The following is a 19,219-nucleotide window of genomic DNA, read 5'->3' on the forward strand; positions in this document are numbered from 1 at the left end:
GAACATGAAAGAAGGAAAATGTTAATCATAAGTGTATGATTGATTTTGTGTGTATAATTTTGCAAATTAATAGATTTTTATGTGTTCAATAAATGTACGTAAATACACACACACATATGTGTATATGTGTGTGTGTATGTACTGTGTACTAAGTATGTACTATATGTGTGTATGTGTGTGTATATATATATATTTAGAGAGTTGGTATATACTTAATAGTCAAATCCAGATTTCTAGAATTTTATATTTTATATAATGGCACCAATTTTCCTGAAGCTCGAATATATGTGTGTTTGTGTGTGTGTGTGTGTGTGTGTGTGTGTATTAAGTATATGGTCAGTGTGTGTGAGTGTGTATGTGTATATATACACACACACACATATGTCAGTACATACATGGTCTGTGTGTATGTATATAAACATATATCAGTACATATACACATATATATGTATCTCAGTATATACTGACTATATATAACTGTATACTGACTATATAGTCAGTATACATACATATATATATAGTCAGTATATATAAATATATATTGTGCCATTATATAAAATATGAAATTCTTGAACTTTGAATTTGACTATTAAACCTGACTTTGTTGTCATTAAGTTTACCTCGATACTTCCTGGAATTGCACATAGCTAAATTTTTCTGCAAAACCAAGATTTCTAAAACATGATGGGACATTTGATACAAGAAAAGGCAAATAAAGAAAAAGTAGAAGCCATTTGTCATTCTTCTTAAGTGTTTCCTTAAGAAAACTGTGTGATCCGAAGTTATTTAGACAAAAGCTTAAGAAATAAAACACTTAGTAACTCATGCTAGTACTTGATTATTCTTTTGCTTATCAAGTTGTCTTCTTTTTATGATTATTATACCTTTAATTGCAAACATTCATTGGATTGGCTCAGTAGCATTTTATGTGAGACAACTTTCCATTTTAATAAGTACATATTCTCCTTTGTTAATGTGAAATAGAAGTGGAGGGGTAGAGATGAAATGGATAATTTTGCTAGAAGAAAATTGAAACTGGCTAGGCAAAAGCATATATGTATTTTGTCCTCTTTTTCTGTTTTTAGAATGTGCTTGCATTAACTCTCATTCTCAGCCAGAAGCGTCAGTTTATTAATGATTCAGAAGGGCTTTCTTTATATATGGAAAACCGTGAACTGTGATGTGCAGAGTACAACCAGGGAGCAAGCCCATGGATTTGAATGGAAATTAGCATTGGTGTATGGAAATGAATTTCACAGAAAAGGATAATTTAGAAACCTATGTGATAAACTGCAAACACAGAGCAAATGGAAATATACTGGATCTTTTCCTTCCACTCCTCGTATTTCTCCACTATTCAAATGCCCTTCCAAGTGATCATGCTTTCTTGGCACACTGACTAGGTCCAGTGATGAAGAGAAAGAGAAAATAATTACTGAATATTTTCAATGAAAAATGAATAGCTCAGGATATTTGTAAGGGCCTTTCAATATCAAGATATTTATTTCCCACGTTAGAAAGTATAACTGCTAGTGAAAACTTAGCACCATAGTTTAAAATCATATTAATAAATAAAAGCAAAATTCTTACATTAGGGAAATGCCCCGTAAATGGTTTGTTAGAGCATGCGATCCTTAACTACTGGAAATTTCCACTACTCTGCATAGTGCAATATTCCAAAACAGAATAGGATGTGCGACGTCATTGTTTTGTATGAGGAATCTAGAGGAAAGAAATTGATAAAAGTGTATGCAATAATTAAAAAATATGAAGAGTATCAATCTCTGATAGAATAATGTAAATGTAGCAAATATTTAAAATAACTAATCTAATAAGAATTAAATTCCCTTACATTTTTGTTCTCCCCTCCCCTCCCCTTCCTTTCCACCTTCTTTCCCCTGTCCCCCTTTCCTCCTTTTTCCCTTTTCCCGAGTACCTGGGATTACCCTTATCCCAAGTAGCTAGGATTACAAGCATCCACCACCAGGCCGGGCTGATTTTTGTATCTTCTAGTAGAAATGGGGTTTCACCATGTTTACCAGGCTGGTCTCCAACTCCTGGCCTCAGGCGATTCGCCCACCTTGGCCTCCCAAAGTGCTGGGATTACAGGTATGAGTCACCATGCCTGGTCCCCATTTTTCATAAAATCAAAATTCTTACATATTCCCCTCCTTAGTTTATAGGTCAGAAGCTACACTGAGTTTCCCAATGTGCCTAGATGTTAGATGTGCCAATTTACATGTACAACAAATGACCTGAAAAGTAGAACATTAATACGACAGAAAATATTTTGCCTGAGGATATTGTTTACTAAATTTTTTTATCTGTGCATCTTACTAGTTCTTAGACCTAATAAGTCCAATGGCATTCTATTTTTATGCTTTTTTTTTCCCTCAGATTTGTAGCATATGACAATGTGAATATGTTACAAATGTTGAATGATTCAACTGACTACAGGCCAAAGAAAATAGCATCAAGTTATCTATAGCAAAATGCGTTTTGGTTGAAGAAATACGTAGATTTTAAAGAAGTTAATCTTGTTGTCTCTACTAAAAAATACAGAAAACTAGCCGGGCGAGGTGGCGGGCGCCTGTAGTCCCAGCTACTTGGGAGGCTGAGGCAGGAGAATGGCATAAACCCGGGAGGCAGAGCTTGCAGTGAGCTGAGATCCGGCCACTGCACCCCAGCCTGGGCGACAGAGCGACACTCCATCTCAAAAAGAAAAAAGAAAGAAAAGAAATTAATCTTGTTTATTTATGCAAAGAGTATGCTTCAGCAGCACATGTAACTTTGTTTAATTAAAGTTCATCTAAAATAGGTTGTTAGTACTATGACAGGAAGTGGCATTCAAACAAACAAGATATTCATAAGGATGTTAATATAGATTAGACATGAGAACAAGAAATATTTGGCTGGTCTGACTCTCTCGGGTCACTTTAAAAATTACTTTTTAAATTTTTGAAATTGAGGCATAACTTAAAGTACATTTAAATGCATAAAGTGTGCTGTTTGGTTAATATTTACAGATGTATACACCTGTATTACCAGAGCCCAGATCAAGTTACAGATCATTTCATCACCCCCTTACCATTTGTTAATACTTTTTACTCATTATCTAGGCACCTCCCACCTATCACTGTTCTACTTTCTATCATATTATTTAGGTTGGCTTGTGCTTTTGAACTTCAAGAAGAGTCATACAGTACCAGAATCATACAGAAGCTTTTGTATTCAGCTCCGTTTAGTGAGCGTAAGGTTTCTGAGATCCATCTGTGTTGTTGCATGGATTTGTGGCACATTCCTTTCTGTTGCTGAGTAGATTTCAGTTGTACTGTTTGTTTATCCATTCTTTTTAAAATGGACACTTATGGCTTGTTTCCAGTATGGATCTATTAGGAATAAATTTCTACAAACATTCTTTTACATCTCTTTTGGGAGTGGAATTTCAGTATGTGAAACTCTTAAGAAACTGTCAAACTATTTTCAAAAGCCCTTGAACACTCCCATTGGCAATGCATATCAATTCCAGTTGCTTCTTATCCTGGTCAACATTTGATGTTAAAAATCATTAACCATTGGGGAAATAGAAGTTAATATCTTAGAGAGATAATATATTCTCTAGGATGGCTAAAACTAAAGATTGACAACACCTGTGCACTATATTACTCATGGCACCACAAACAACATGTGTTTCAGCATATTTGTATCAGTTTCCTTTGCCCCTGAGGCCCACAGGGGCAATGCAATGGGGCACATATGAATATTACACTCATAGCAGACTTGTATTGCAGCTGAGAAATAATGAGCTTGAGGAATCTACAGTTATAGCAAGTAGTAAGTGAGAAAGCTCTTTGTGTGAAAGAAAATGTAACCTCAGCTCTCAAGGTTACCAGCTGCATAAACAGTCATGAAAAAAATAGTCCGTAAAAGAGCTTTTAGGCCTTTGTAGTCTTAGCACACCCAACAAAACATGTAGGAGTGCAAGCTGCTTAAAGTGGACTGTCTCTCCATACATTATTGTGTATGGATAACATGATCCTATATGGAGATCTTTTAAGAAACCTAGAAATCTAAAAAACACCAACTAATAAGTGAATTTTAGCAAGTTAACAGGATACAAGGTTAATATACAAAAATCAATTCTATTTTTATATACTAGTAACAATCTGATTATCAAATTAAGAAAACAATTTCATTCACAATAGCATTAAAAAATAAAATACTTATATGTAGATCTTACAAAAGGTGTACAGGTCCTGTTCATGGAACACTAGAAAACATAGCAATTAGAAAATAAAGAAGACTCAAATAAATTTAGACACACTCTGTTTATAGATTGGAAGAAACTGGAATTGTCTTAATTGTAGTCATCCTAATTGTCATACTTTGTCAGTGGGAATGTAAATGGTGCCACCACCTTGGAGAATAGTTTGGCAGTTTCTTAAAAAGTAAAAGCATGTACTTACCATATAACCCAGCAATTCCACTCCAAAAAATATATGTCCACTCTGAGACTTAAATGTTCATAGCCGCAGGGCGCAGTGGCTCACGCCTGTAATGCCAGCACTTTGGGAGGGCGAGGCGGGCGGATCACCTGAGGTCAGGAGTTCAAGACCAGCCTGGCCAACATGGTGAAACTCTGTGTCCACTAAAAATACAAAAAGTAGCCGGGCGTGGTGGTGCACGCCAGGAATCCCAGCTACTTGGGAAGCTGAGGCAGGAGAATTGCTTGAACCTGGGAGGCGGAGGTTGCAGTGAGTTGAGATTGCACCACTGAACTCCAGCCTGGGCAAACAGAGCAAGACTCCGTCTTAAATATATGTATATATGAATATATATATTCATAGCAACATTATTCGTGTAGATGATATGGTTTGGCTGTGTCCCCACTCAAATCTCTTGAATTGTAGCTCTCATAATTCCCACGTGTTGTGGAAGGGACCTGGTGGGGGATAATTGAATCATGGGGGCGGTTTCCCCCATACTGTTCTTGTGGTTGAGAATCAATCTCACAAGGTCTGATAGTTTTGTAAGGGGAAACCCCTTTGGCTTGTCATTCTCTTTTGTTTGCTGCCATGTAAGATATGCTTTTCGCCTTGTGCCATGGTTGTGAGGCCTCCTCAGCCACGTGCAACTGTGAATCCATTAAACCTTTTTTTCTTTATGAATCACCCAGTCTCAGGTATGTCTTTATCAGCAGTGTGAAAATGGACTAATACAGTAGACAAAAACTAGAAGCAACTCAAATGTCCATCAGCTACTGAATGGATAACCACAATGTGGCATATTCATTGAACTGGTTGCCATTTAGTAATAAAATTGAAGAAACTACTGATAGGCCATGATTTATTTATGTAGTTAATTGTTCCTTAATGTTACATATTATTCTTGAGGAATGCCATCCCACTCCTTTCTAGGATTTTCGTGTCACTCTCTTACAATTGCATTCTTCCTTCTAAAAATGTTGTCGTTTCACTCTTTTCCTGTTCAAATAAATCCCGTGCTATATGTGACAGCTCAGCTGTCTGTAATTTTTGGCAAGAAGGTGAGGTTGAATAGGAAAATTCCTGTTTACCAGAGGCAAACAGGAATCACTCAAGAATAAAGGGACACTGTATTCACCATCATATTGCCAACCTCTGCTCTGGCAAGATGAAGTACATGTCTTTAACGTATTCTTCCTGATAAGTATATATTAAAAGGCACTTTCTATATAAAGCAAACATGAGAGTGAAAAAATGTAGGGAAGACAGAGCATCTAGGAACCTGAAGACTTGAGGAAATTGTAGAGATAGAAAGCAAATTAGTGGTAGCTATGTCTAACTATAGAGGGTAGCGATGAGGAGGATTGTTGTGGTGGTGAAGTGGTTCCCTTTCTTGATTGTGGTGGGGGTTACGGAGCCTAAACATGTCATACAACTAGACAGACATGTCATTTCCTGGTTTTGATGTTGGACTGTAATTTTATAAGATGTAACCATTGGTAGAAAGTAGGTGAAGAGTACACATCACTTCTCGGTACTATCTTTGCCTATTCATGTGAAGCTATATTTCAGAATAATTTTTTTCTTAAATGACATTTAATTTCTGACTGGCAGTTTAATTTGTGCTTCAAAATGGATTCAAAAGGACTGTGACCAGTGATGAAAATGGTAAAATACAACAGTTGGTCCTATAACCAGCTCTCTGACCTTAAAGTCAGTGTTAAGGGAGGCATTCCAGAACTTCTGTAGGACATGGTGGAGATTTACCTATTTTCTTTCACATTAATTTTTGCCAACTGGATTTTTTTAGGTTGTCATGTTTTTTCCAAAGAATTCAGTGGGACAAACTTTAGCAGAATTCTAATGCCACACATTTTCCCTGATGTGCACTTGCCTCTAAAAAATATTTGTTTGTTAATAGCAACTTAAACATTATTGTAATGTTTAGAGGACATTCCTTTTACATCATATTTTGATACTATCATATTACATGTAATAATTGATAAATGCATGTCTCTTTTCATACAAGGCTTTCACAGCAATTTCATAAACTGTAATTAGTTTAACTACATAATATCCTTAGGAAAAATGTAAATATTACCATCTCTTTTTTTTTTTTTTAGTAGGAGGTGGGTTAGGGGATTTTGGTTGACTGAGCGGTCAGTCACATACAGATGGGTAATTTGGTATTCACTAAAATAATCACTTCTCAGCATTTCACTCTTGTGTTTCCTTGTATATCAACTGACATTTAATAAGAAAGGAAAATACACGCGTTTAATCACTCCCTGAAGAAAGTAAACACACTACCCGTGGGAAATGGAATACAGTGAGAAGAGCGTAATCAGCCTCAGGGTGCTCTGACTCCATTCCAACCCTCTCCTCATGTGCCCCGTTTGCCCATCACCCATCACTTTTGCCTCGTTGTGTCTACTCACCAGGTGAAGATAATGGCTTCTTTGCCTGCTCAAGTAATATTTTGAGGTGATATGTCTTATCAAATAATTTATTGGATGTATGAAAAATGCACAATGATGGTTTTATTAAATTATGCAGTTAGTTTCTGAGATGAATGGAACGACACCTACCCAAAATTCAAGATGTAGTGGAGATAAGGGAGAAGGTTATAGGCTGAGTCATTTAACCATTAGGGCCGTTTCTGATATTTTCTGTGAGGGCCAAGTGGAGTTGTCAGTGGAGTGCATGTGAGTTTCCACCAATGGCCAGTGGAGCAAGAGCCTGCAAGAGGGAACACTCCCCCAACTTCTGGGGTGATAAAGGATTTCTCACTGTCCCACCAGCCTGCAGAGTAGGTTTCACCATTTTGTTAACTATTCCAGCTGAACATTTCTTACTGACCTCCGATTTCATCTAAGGTGAGCTCCTGCTCACATCTCTCCCTGCAAGGTCGTATCTCTTTAGATTTTAGGCCAGGTGATTGTTCTGCAAGCTGGACTCTCCAGTGCATTTGTAAAAGATCATGAACCTGGAAGGCGGAGGTTGCAGTGAGCTGAGATTGCACCACTGATCTCCAGCCTGGGCTGGAGTTTGTTAATAAGGGAAGAAATGAGGCTCCTTATAGCTTTCTACTTCCTGGGGCAGAAGCCAGAAGCTCCATCCCATAGATTTTGATAAGTTGTACTTTTGTTTTCATTCAGCTTGAAATACTTGCTAATTTCTCTTTTAGTTTCTTCTTTGATTCATTGGTTATGAAGTATGTGTTATTAGTTTCCTAATATTCCTGGATTTTTCAGAGAAGTCACTATTGTTTTCTTATTTTAATCTATTGTATATCACAGAGATATACTTTACATGATTTAAATGATTTTAACTTTGTTGAAACTTGTTTAATGACTTGTTTAATGGTCTATTTTGGTAAAAGTTCCAAATGAACATGTTCTTCTGTTAGGTGGAGCATTCCACAAATATCAATGAATCATATAGGTTGATAGTGATAATTAATACTTCTGAATCCCTATTTTCTGTCTTCTTGTGCAATCAGTTACCAAGACGGGGTACTAGAATCTCCTGTAATTGTAGATTTATTTATTTCATTCAGTTTTACTAGGTTTCATTTCATGTATTTTGAAACCCTGTTATTAAGTGTTTGCACGTTCAGGATTATGTCCTCAGATGAAAGTACATCTTAATCATTGGGAAATAATTTTCTTTGCCTTTTACAATTTTTGCACTGAAATCTACTTTGTTTAATGGAGCCATTCCAGCTTTTTTTTGACTAGTGTTAGTATAACATATGTTTTTCCATGTGTTTACACTTAGGCTATTGGAGCCCTTTTTATTTAAAGTATGTTTCTTGTAGGCAACATATAGGTGGACCTTGCTTTCTCATCTAATCTGACCATCATTGCCATTTAATAGGAGTGTTTGTACTACTTACCTTTAATATGATTGTTTATACGATTAATTTTAAGTCTAACACCTACTATTTGTTTTTTGTTTATTCTACGTCCATTTTCAAAGGTACTAGGGAGTGTAGATGCATTTTGTAAGATAATACATTTTATAAATTGTTATGTACACTCTGAGATTTTAACCATAATTGCAATTCTTTTTTTATGAACACATTTTTGGTAGGCTGAATGTTCTTTCTGCATCGACCTGCTAAGGTTGAGGGAAATACTGCTGAAATAGAACACGTACACAAAGACAGATTGTGAGGGAGGGGTTCTGTATTTTTTACTTTAAAACAACATAGTTGGAAAAAGACTGTAGTACCTGATTCTATATCTGTGTAGTTAGACCTTTTTTTTCTAAATGAAATTAGACCTCAGTTAAATGTCTGAATTCCCCTCTGCAAAAAGGCAGACCTACTGACAAAAAGCATAGCTGTTTAAAGCCTATAAATCTTAGAAGTGGAATGACGGAGTTTATTTAAAGCCAGCTTCACTTCTCTTCCCTATAAATACACATAATCTCACTGGAGTGTAGGAGCTGTGACAGTCCCTACCTCACGTCTCACCCCTGGTAATACCTGAAATTTTTAATGTGAATTAAAATGCAATTCGATAAGGAAAAAAAAACAAACATATCCGGATAAAATGACATTTGAAACAATTTGTTATCTTAGTGGGAAGTGTCTCGTGGGGACAAGGTTGATTTAACTATGTGTTTGCTTGATATATAGAAGCCTCTAATAGTGGCTGGCTTGGAACATTTACTTTGTTTACTTATATTTTGTGCCTTGGTACTCATCAAATGTTGAGGAAGGAATAAGATTATGGTGATATGATGATAATCATAGTGATGATGATGATGATGATGATTTACCTGTGCATGATTTCCCCTGTGAACAAAGTCAATACATTCTCTGTGACAGTGCTGCCACTTATGACTAGATACTATAGTCATGGGAATTTTTATTGTTGTTAGTCAGAAACAAGCCTCCAGCTGTGGGGTTTCTACTTTTCTTTCAGAGCCCCTGCCCCAGACAGCGAAATGTAACTTTGACCTGAGGTAAATGTAGAATTATAACAGATATAACTGTATAAAATAGACACATAATCATGCCAAATTATTTGTAACCAAAAAGTACTAAGTGATTGACAAATCATGTGAATATATTCATGGACAGGGATAACAATGAAACATAAGCTGATTTTAAAAATATCTTTCCTTGTGTTTTAATTAGTGATTTTATTTTCTCATCTGTAAGGTGGATACGATAAAGACAACCCACTGAATGCTTTTAGAAATAAAAAATGATAATATACGTGAAAATATCTGGTAGAATTCTGAGCATACAGTATATGCTTCAGTTTCTCACTTCCCCCTTTTCCCTTGTTTTCCATTACGAAATAAGTGGCAAAACTAATAATTTCCTCAGAACTTGAAAACTTAAAAGTGGATAAAATGGTATGTAAGGTAAATTCTATGTTGTGTGAACATTCAGGGAACAAAGCAGTTTGCACAGCTCAGCATCTTCACTGCCTTCACAGCCTTTATGAAAACCAATTACCCTTTAAAAAATAACATCCACTGCCTCAAGCCATATAAAGTGTAAGAGAAAGTTTCCGTTGCTCAGCATATTTTAATCTCCAGTAATGAAACGTGTGTGTCAGAACATATATTACGAATGGAGGGGTTGAGGTTTTCGTAATTCACAGGATCTGTGGGGTAGAATTGTGACACTTTAACTCAGGTGCAGTGTCTTGTCAGAGGCAGGGAAAGGAGGAGGGTGAAGTGGAGAAGAAACGTTTGTGATGGGGGAGAGGCTGAGCTTAGAGAACATAACTGCTTCCCCTGTTTTGTGTACAAAGTTTTGGTGACCATAGACCAGAAGGGACTATGAAAAGACACTTCCAGGTTGAAAAGGAGTCAGTATATATATAATCTTAACAAATAGAAGACTTTCATTTGTTTTAAAGAAAACAAAAATTGACTGTGGCATCACATTTGAATAATAATTTAGTTACAAAGTGCTTTAGTGTCAGTTATCCCATTGCCTTTGTTACAGTCTTGTGAGGTGATTTATATGACTTAGTGCTCCCCTCCCCACTTTATGCTTTTCTTTTTTAAACAAAGGACGACATTTTTGTCTCAGAAAGGTTGAGTGACTGGACAATTACCACACGCTAGTTGAGGGTGGAGTCAGGCAACCTCCTTTCTCTATTACCCATAGTGGCCTTCTATACCAACCTTCAAAGATGCCTTGAACAAAGGCACACAGTCCAGTGCTATCCAGAAGTGTACAGGTCAGTTACGTTGTTCCCACCGTTTCCACTCAGCATTTAATTAAATTGTGTGCACATCAGCTTACCCTTAAAACCCAGCTGGGATTGCAGATTTCCTGAGGCTACAACATCCTGATGAAATTCTTTGCTAATGCCAAAATTTCATTACTTTATCAGTAATGGCTGAAGATATGGTTTATTTGCATTTGAATATTACTTCATCAAAGGTAAAATCAAGTTACTGAAATGAGTCATCTGTTAGCAGAAGTGCAACTGTGAACACCAACAACTAACAAACAGTGAGGGATGCAGAGAAGAGGGATGGCCAGCGGCTCCCGCCTCCTCTATTGGGAACGCACCATCCCAGGGTAGCACACCAGAACCGTGTTGACTCATTTTCCTCCTTGGGCTTCTCCACATGTGTTCTCATAGTAATTACTTTTCTAAACCTGGAATGAGAGGGAGTGAAAATACCAAAGAAAGGTTATGAAATACAAGCTGAAGAAGATGCCCTTCATGCTGACTAACCAAGAGGAGGGGAAGAACCAAAAATATTGAATAGTTCCTCAAAAGTTTCAGCTCTGTGTATAAAATTCCCAATGTACCACATCCAGCCTAAGATGATGGGTTGGCTATTAGCATCTCCTTCACCTTCTCCCAGGTCTTTTAGAGCAACCATAAAATAGGCTGGGCCCAGTGACTCATGCCTGTTCCCAGCCCTTTGGGAGGCCGAGCTGGGCAGGAGACCAAGTCCATCCTGGCCAACATGGTGAAACTCCGTCTTTACTAAAAATACAAAAATTAGCCGGGTGTGGTGGCACGTACCTGTAATCCCAGCTACTCGGGTGGCCGAGGCAGGAGAATTGCTTGAACCAGGGAGTCGGAGGTTGCAGTGAGCAGAGATCTTGCCACTGCACTCCAGGCTGGTGACAGAGTGAGACTCTTGTCTCAAAAAACAACCCCATAAAAGGATAATAAGAAAAACAGAAAAGGATGCACAGTTTCAGTAGTGTTGTACCTAGGACTATTGCCTGCTAGTTAGACCAACCCCGAAAGGATCTCCCACCAATTAAATTTTACATAGTCTTAGGAGAGAACAATAGATCTGGTAGAGTCAACAGGAAGGACCAGTAGAGAAAACCCCACTGGCACTGCACCGTCAACCCTCTGAAACCCCGGCCTTGCCTGACCAGGAGTAGGAGAGGTTGCCCTGCTGCACAGGGGCTGCTTCCTTAGGCAGCCAGACCTGCTCACTCCAAAACTTCTTTACATCTGTTTTACATTTATTTGAGAACCACCACATCCCATGATTATCATCAAAATAATATGATAAAAATATTTAATCGCACAGGTTCTGGATCCAAAGCTTGTGGGCCACTTGCTAGATGTATAAACATAGGTCAGCGGCCCACCATCCATACAGAGGGTAGTAATGAGGCCTTGTCTTTTAAAGGTACATTAGGAATTAAATGCAAAATTTATTTAAAGGGAACTCTTTGCCTGACCCAGAGTTCTCAAATGCTCAATAAATATTCATTGTTAAATTGAGTGATTATAGAAGTGGGTAGGTGGAATTCTGTCACATTCTGAAAAGTTAAGTTGGAAGGAATGAGCAGAGAGGAGAAACTGTGGAAGCAGTTTCCACTGAGGACTGAAGAAGTCCGTGCACTCTCTCTGGCAGGGGCTCACATAAATATTACCATAGATCATCCAAGAGTAAATCTTGCCCGATCCAGGAAACCATGTTGCATGAGTGGAGGATGCCCCTGGTCTATAGCAGAACATTCAACTTTGAACAAGAGCTGTGTCCACCTCCTAGCTCTCTGGCTTAAGAAAGATAACGGAATGTTTTAGTGTCAATCAGATGCACAATGTTGGTTACCAGTAATCTTCCATCCTGTCTACTAGATCAGATTCTTGACTCTTCAGGTCAAAACATGGAACAATAAGAAGCAAAACAAAAATAATATATATATATGTGTGTGTGTGTGTGTGTACATACATATATATATATATATAAAATACAGACTTAAGAGGTGCTTATCATACATTCAGAGGAAAAAATATTTTTGAACAAAGATTCACTACAAAAATATCTTAGAATCTGACTTCTAACAATCTATAAACTTGGGAATCATAAGGAAACAGTAGTTAAGTGTGGTCCTCCATTCAAATAGATGCCTAATATTTATATTTATTATTTAAATATGAATGTTATTTAAATACAAATATTTGTATTTCTCAACACTTCCCCATAATAACTTATGTTAAAGTATAATGTCCTCACTTATTTGTTTTTACTCCTAGCTGTTTTCTAGTAATATCAAACATTTTTGGACATGTACTAAAGTACTAAAGACTTTACAAATGAGGACATAATGATAAAACCCCCCAATAATAAAATACACAGTATAAGTCAATGAATAATATTGAACTGTCTAGAACTTCAGACTTTCTATCAGAGCCTTCAGGTAAGTGGCAGCAGCAGGGAGTTAAAAGTGTGCTGACTCCTCGACTTGGGAATTGTTTATAGAGAGTACTCTCTTTTTCTAGACATTGGTTATTAAAGAAGCTGTGGTTCTGGAGTGTCCCCTAATTCTATTAAACTAGAAAAATAACAAACATCAATAAAACATCAGTGGGCATTCCTATGTTTTCGTTTGAGACGTAGCATTGGTCAGCACAAAAAGAGCAGATTTTCTGCTGTGCGCGCATCTTCTTCAATACCTGACAGTCTCCTTCTCCTTGTCCAAGATGGACGAGCACTGTGTGAGGCTTGCCCCGGTTTCCCGGCAGTACTGCCAGAGAGAGCCGAGTGTACCAGAACCTGCTTATGACTCACCTTGACCATTTGCCACTCCGTACCTTTTTGTACTTTTTTTTACCAGTGTCTCCTCCACACCCCAGTTCCTCGTAACCATCACTCTCCTCTGTACCTCTGTGAATTAACTTTTTAAAATTCCACATGTAAGTGGGATTGCCTCACAAAGCACTCTATATTTGAATTGTTCTTTAACACATCCATTTCTCCTATGAGACTGTAAGCACTTTGAGTGCAAGGTCAATATATTAACCATCTTTGTTTTATTAATGCTTAATACTGTACTTCCTACTACTGGAATTGAGTCTCTTGTGTTGGGAAAAGGCAAATCTTGCACAAGGGCTATGAAATACACTAGTTCCAAAAATGGACAGGAATGCTGTATTAGCCACCTGCATTAAACAAACATTTTCTCCGCTCAGTAGGACACCTGCATTCTGGAATGTCAGGGTCATCTAGCTAAATTTGAAAACAGTCTAGGGTTCATCCAGCCACCTGTAATTCTTCTATTTTTTCTACTGTAAATCGATTATTTTCTTAATATATATTCATAATTGTATCATTTTCTAATCTAGTAACAGCTGTGTTAAATAACTTCTTCCTCTACCATTTTCCCACTTTTTTGTTTCAAAAAAGGAGCTGGTGGCTGGACCCCACTTGTGTCAAATAAATACCAGTGGCTGCAAATTGACCTTGGAGAGAGAATGGAGGTCACTGCTGTGGCCACCCAAGGAGGATATGGGAGCTCTGACTGGGTGACCAGCTACCTCCTGATGTTCAGTGATGGTGGGAGAAACTGGAAGCAGTATCGCCAAGAAGAAAGCATCTGGGTATGTTTTCTAATAATAATGATTGCCACCTATTGCTGCAAACCTATTAGAAAAACAGAATTTTAAGAGTTACTTTGAAAAAAAATGTTCTAAGTGAAAGTAAGATACCTATTTCATTGAAAGCATTGAAAGACAATCTTGTATTTAATACCATTAGTGTGGAAGTTAAAAAATAATACAAATCATACATAATTTATTTTTTCTTGGTTTGCTTAATGAAGTAATTTAACATTGCCTCTGCATTATTTTAAAGTGGTAGGTTGAATTCATTTATCTTCTCTGATTTGATCTGATATTTTTGAAAGACACTGAAATTTCAAAATGTAATCAATGAGCAGTTTCTGTATGTATGACAAGTACAGGAACACAGACTTTGAACTTGAATAATCGTGTGTCCTTTATTAAGTGGCCAGATTTAGTTTTTCTTGTTTTGTTTTGTTTCGTTTTTGAGATGGAGTTTCACTCTTATTGCCCAGGCTAGAGTGCTGTGGCACGATCTTGGCTTACTGCAACCTCCGCCTCCTAGGTTCAAGCAATTCTCCGGCCTCAGCCTCCTGAATAGCTGGGACTACAGACGTGCACCACCACACTTAGCTAATTTTTTTTTTGTATTTTGAGTAGAGACGGGGTTTTGCCATGTTGGCCAGGCTGGTCTCGAACTCCTGAGCTCAGGTCATCCACCTATCTTGGCCTCCCAAAGTGCTGGGATTACAGGAGTGAGTAAATAGACTACAGATCTCTGTGAGATTCTCTGGATTCTGTAAATATCCTCATAACAGTGACATTATTTCTGTTTCTGATTATATGTCAGTGCCTCTTTGGACGGGGTTAGTCACTTTTTGTTTAACTTTTGTAGCTACTTGGGAGGCTGAGGTAGGAGAATCACTTGAACCCGGGAGGCAGAGGTTGTAGTGAGCCGAGATCGCGCCATTGCACTCCAGCCTGGGCAAAAAAGAGAGAAACTCCGTCTCAATAATAATAATAGTTATTATTATTATTTATTATATAGTGTTTGGAAGTAACCTGTATCTGTTTAAAATCTTGCTCTGCATTGATTAATAATGTTTAAAATGTTGTGGACAGTTTCCCTGTAAAAGAGATGCTGTAAGAGAAAACTCTAATATAGAGTCTGTGTCGTATTTGTAATTTGGCTCTTTCTTCCTCCTAAAAAAAAATACATCAATGATGGAGGTACCGTCAGCATTTTTGTTATCCAGTTAAACAGCTCAGAGGGAAGCCATAGCCAAGGCAACGCCATCTGCCAATTTTGCTTACTCTGAAAGGTTACTAGCCTGCAGGGAAAGAGCGTAAAGGTTAAGGTTCTTACTAATCCAGAACACTTAAAATAACAGATGTCAACTCTCATGATCTTACCACGTGTAGGAACGTGTTGAGCTTCACAGGAACAAGTGATTTACTTTCCTGGTGCCCCCTCACAGTGTGAGCTTCCTTTCACGGTCGCTGTGCTTTCAGCCTTTCATCCCTGCATCTCTATTCTGGGTTGACTTGTGGTTTCCAAAAACGTATGTTGGAATCATAACTCCCAATACCTCAGAATGTGACCTTAATTGGATATAAGGTTTTTAAAAAGGTAATCAAGTTAAAATGTAGTCAGGAGGGTTGACCCTAATCTAATATGACTGGTGTCCTCATCAGGAAGGACCTTTGGACGCAGAGACAGACGTACACACAGGGAACACAGTGCAAGGGCACATAGGGAAGCAGCCCTGTGAGGAGGGAGGATTGGAATAATGCATGGACAAGCCACAGAACACCGGAGGCACCAGCAGCTAGGAGATGGGCGTGGAACAGATCCCTCCCTAGAGCCTCCAGAGGCAGCATGGCCTGCGGACACCTTGCTCTTACACGTGTGGCATCCATCACTTTAGCTACCTAGTTTGTGACACTTGGTTACAGCAGTTCTGGAAAACTAGCTCAGCCTCTAAAGCCTAACCGTGCCTAACAGGAGTAGGACATCAGGAAATGTTTCCTGAATGAATGAGTGAAATTCATCCTCTCCCAGGATGCCCTTTTTGAACAACCACACCGAAAATGGTCCTTCCTGGCTCTGCACATCTCTAGGACTTGTTTTGGACTAAAGCAATGATATGTAGTGCTATGAGGGTTCAGGACTCAGCCTTCCACTGTTTTGAGCTAAAAGGTTTTTGGGGATAGGGCTTTATCTTTGCATCTCCTTCATCCTGCATCACTGTGACTGGCAAATTGTAACCATTTAACAGCTTCATTTCCTACTCTATGACTAACTATACAGAATTTGCATGGTGAAAAAAATGTTAACGCTACTGACAAGAGAACCCACAAAACAAACCAGAGATGGTTCTCGTGAGTGTTTAGTTATGAGACACAGACCCGAAGAGACTTGAGAATGACAGGCCTTGGAGAAAGCATTACCATGTGGGTTGCTGGAAAATAATTCAGGAGATTTTTCAGAAAGCAGAAATAATACAAACAAAAGCATGGATAATGGATGGGATACACAAAAAACAGTGAGGTGTAAGATGTGAAATGGCTGTTCAGACTGAGATAGAGAGAATATGGGGAATTTGCTGAAAGTTGTAAAATTGCAAAGAGAGAGGCTGTCAAGTTTGGATTATAAAATACCTATGTAGATATTTGAGTTTCTTTTTTAAAAAAAACTTTTACTTTTTGTGGGTACATAGTAGGTGTATACGTTTATGGGATTCAAGAGGTACTTTGATACAAGCATGCAGTGCGTAATAATCACATCATATAAAATGGGAGATCCATCCCCTCAAGTATTTATCCTTTGTGTTACAGATAATCCAATTATACACTTTTAGTTATTTTTAAATGTACAGTTAAATTATTATTGACTATAGTCACCTTGTGCTATCAAATACTAGGTCTTATTCATTCTTACTATTTTTTTGTACCCAATAACTATCTCCACCTCCTCCCCAGCCCCCACGCCCCTTCCCTGCCACTGGTAACCATCTTGATTTGCGTTTCTTGAACTGCTACATCAGCACCTCAGGGACATATTCTCCATTCGTTCATTCATTCATTCATTCTTTTAGTAAATAAGCAAATAATTATGGTAGAGGTTAGTAATACACTCTTGGGAAATGTGAGTTGAGTCATAATTATCATATTCTTCACTAGGCATGTCCCTTCTGTGTAGTATTTTTCCTATCAAAGCTACTTTTCTAGAAATAAAGTTCACTAATTGATTGTCTCTTAAAAAGATGGGCTGATATTGGCTGTCCTCCAGTCTTATCATTGCTGCCTTAACAATAAATTACATCTCTTATTAGAGTTTCTGCCCTTTACCAAGGCATTAATTTTAGATATGAATGGATGATATTAAAATAACTTAAGATTTATTTTTGATACCTAAAATATTAATACCCTTGATTAATGAAAATTATGTTTTTATAAGGTTATTATCTTTCCTAGCACATTAGTATCTTTATTATTATTATCTTTTCCTGACCACAGCTACCTCCCCTGCCCTCAGGATCATTGTATTAACCTTCCTGTACCAGGAGAGCAGAATGCATTTCCAGCTCTCTCCTAGGGATAGTGTTGCTTCTGCTTTTATGTTAAGGACACATTAAAAATTCATTCTGCAGCCTTATGTATTTCTTGGATGCTCTTCTTCTATCTTTTTATGGCTTTTTTTTTTTTTTGGTCTGGGTTTACCATTGTCTATGCTAATGTTTTCTATTATTAAAGATCCACAGTTGCTTATCTGCAATTTTTAATTCTAAAAGCAAAGTTATTAAAATGGCGAACCCCAAGCAGACACAAATTTATTTAGCAGCAAAACCTGAATGTACTGACTTTGGGGCTATTTGAATTTTTTAGTTACTCTGCTTAATGTGAATATTCATATGTTTTATTGCAAAAATAGTAACGTGATTACTAGTCACTAATATCTGGTGTATACACAGTATGACCTTTCTAGTATATGAAATGAATCTGAATCTAAAGCAAATCTGATACCACGGCTTTCGATAAGAGATTGTGCAGCTGTCGTATCAATCACTGACATTTGATTATCTGAATAGATTAATATATTAGTCCACATTCGTACTAATTACATGCTTCACATTGACTGCTTCAAGGGCTGGACTGAGTTTGTGTTGAGAAATACCCAAGAAAACTAGAAATAACTGCCAGATTTATGGAATCTTCAGAGTAGTAAAAGCCCCGTTCAAAAGAGAGAATCCCTGTTACTTAAAACAGGACTACATGAATCTTTTCTGAGTAGCAGAACAAGCTTCATTATGTATTATACTTTCAGTTAACAAAATGTATTTCAGGACACAGACTCACTTGAAGTGAATAATCTCATCTGCTACATCATTTTAAAAGATGCCATTACTCAAACAAGGTCAAAAGAATAAACAACAGAAGAAAAGAGGGAAGATAAAAGATAATTTTCTGGGAGAACCATACACTATTTTTTTTTGTAGTAGCAGTAATATGAATTGCCTTAAAAAACCACCTGACCTAATAAGAACAAATGTTCTTACCGCAGTGGAAGAGGGGAGCATTCTGTAAGCAGACATGGCCAGCCCAGCCGAGAGAGCCCCCCTTTGCTGACTTCCTCTACGAACATGGGCGCCTACAGTGCCACCCAAGTGCCAGAGCAGGAGTGAGTCCCGGCAGTGCGTACCAGCTCCTAGTCCTGCTGTAGCAATGACTACAAGCTGAAACGACACCTCTGCTGTTGGCTTAAAACAACACAAATGTATTACTTACAGTTTTGGAAGTGAAGAGTCCAAAGTTGGTCTCACCAGGCCAAAATCAAGGTGTCAGTAGGGCTGTGTTCTTTCTGGAGGCACTAGGGGAATAAAATGTCACTGGCCCCTCCAGCTTCTAGAAGGCACCTACACTCCTTGGTCC

At 37.8% G+C, this 19,219-nt stretch overlaps 1 protein-coding gene across 1 annotated transcript in view; it reads left to right on the top strand.

The window, feature by feature from the left end:
- Positions 1 to 19,219, top strand: part of LOC126937935 (contactin-associated protein-like 3) — a 235,546-nt gene that overhangs the window by 45,302 nt on the left and 171,025 nt on the right. Inside the window, exon 3 of the mRNA XM_050761826.1 lies at positions 14,133 to 14,326. Coding sequence (XP_050617783.1) covers positions 14,133 to 14,326 — 194 coding nt within the window. The remainder of the gene's footprint in view (positions 1 to 14,132; positions 14,327 to 19,219) is intronic.

The sequence above is a fragment of the Macaca thibetana genome, chromosome 15, assembly GCF_024542745.1.
Source record: "Macaca thibetana thibetana isolate TM-01 chromosome 15, ASM2454274v1, whole genome shotgun sequence".
Lineage (NCBI taxonomy): Eukaryota > Metazoa > Chordata > Mammalia > Primates > Cercopithecidae > Macaca > Macaca thibetana.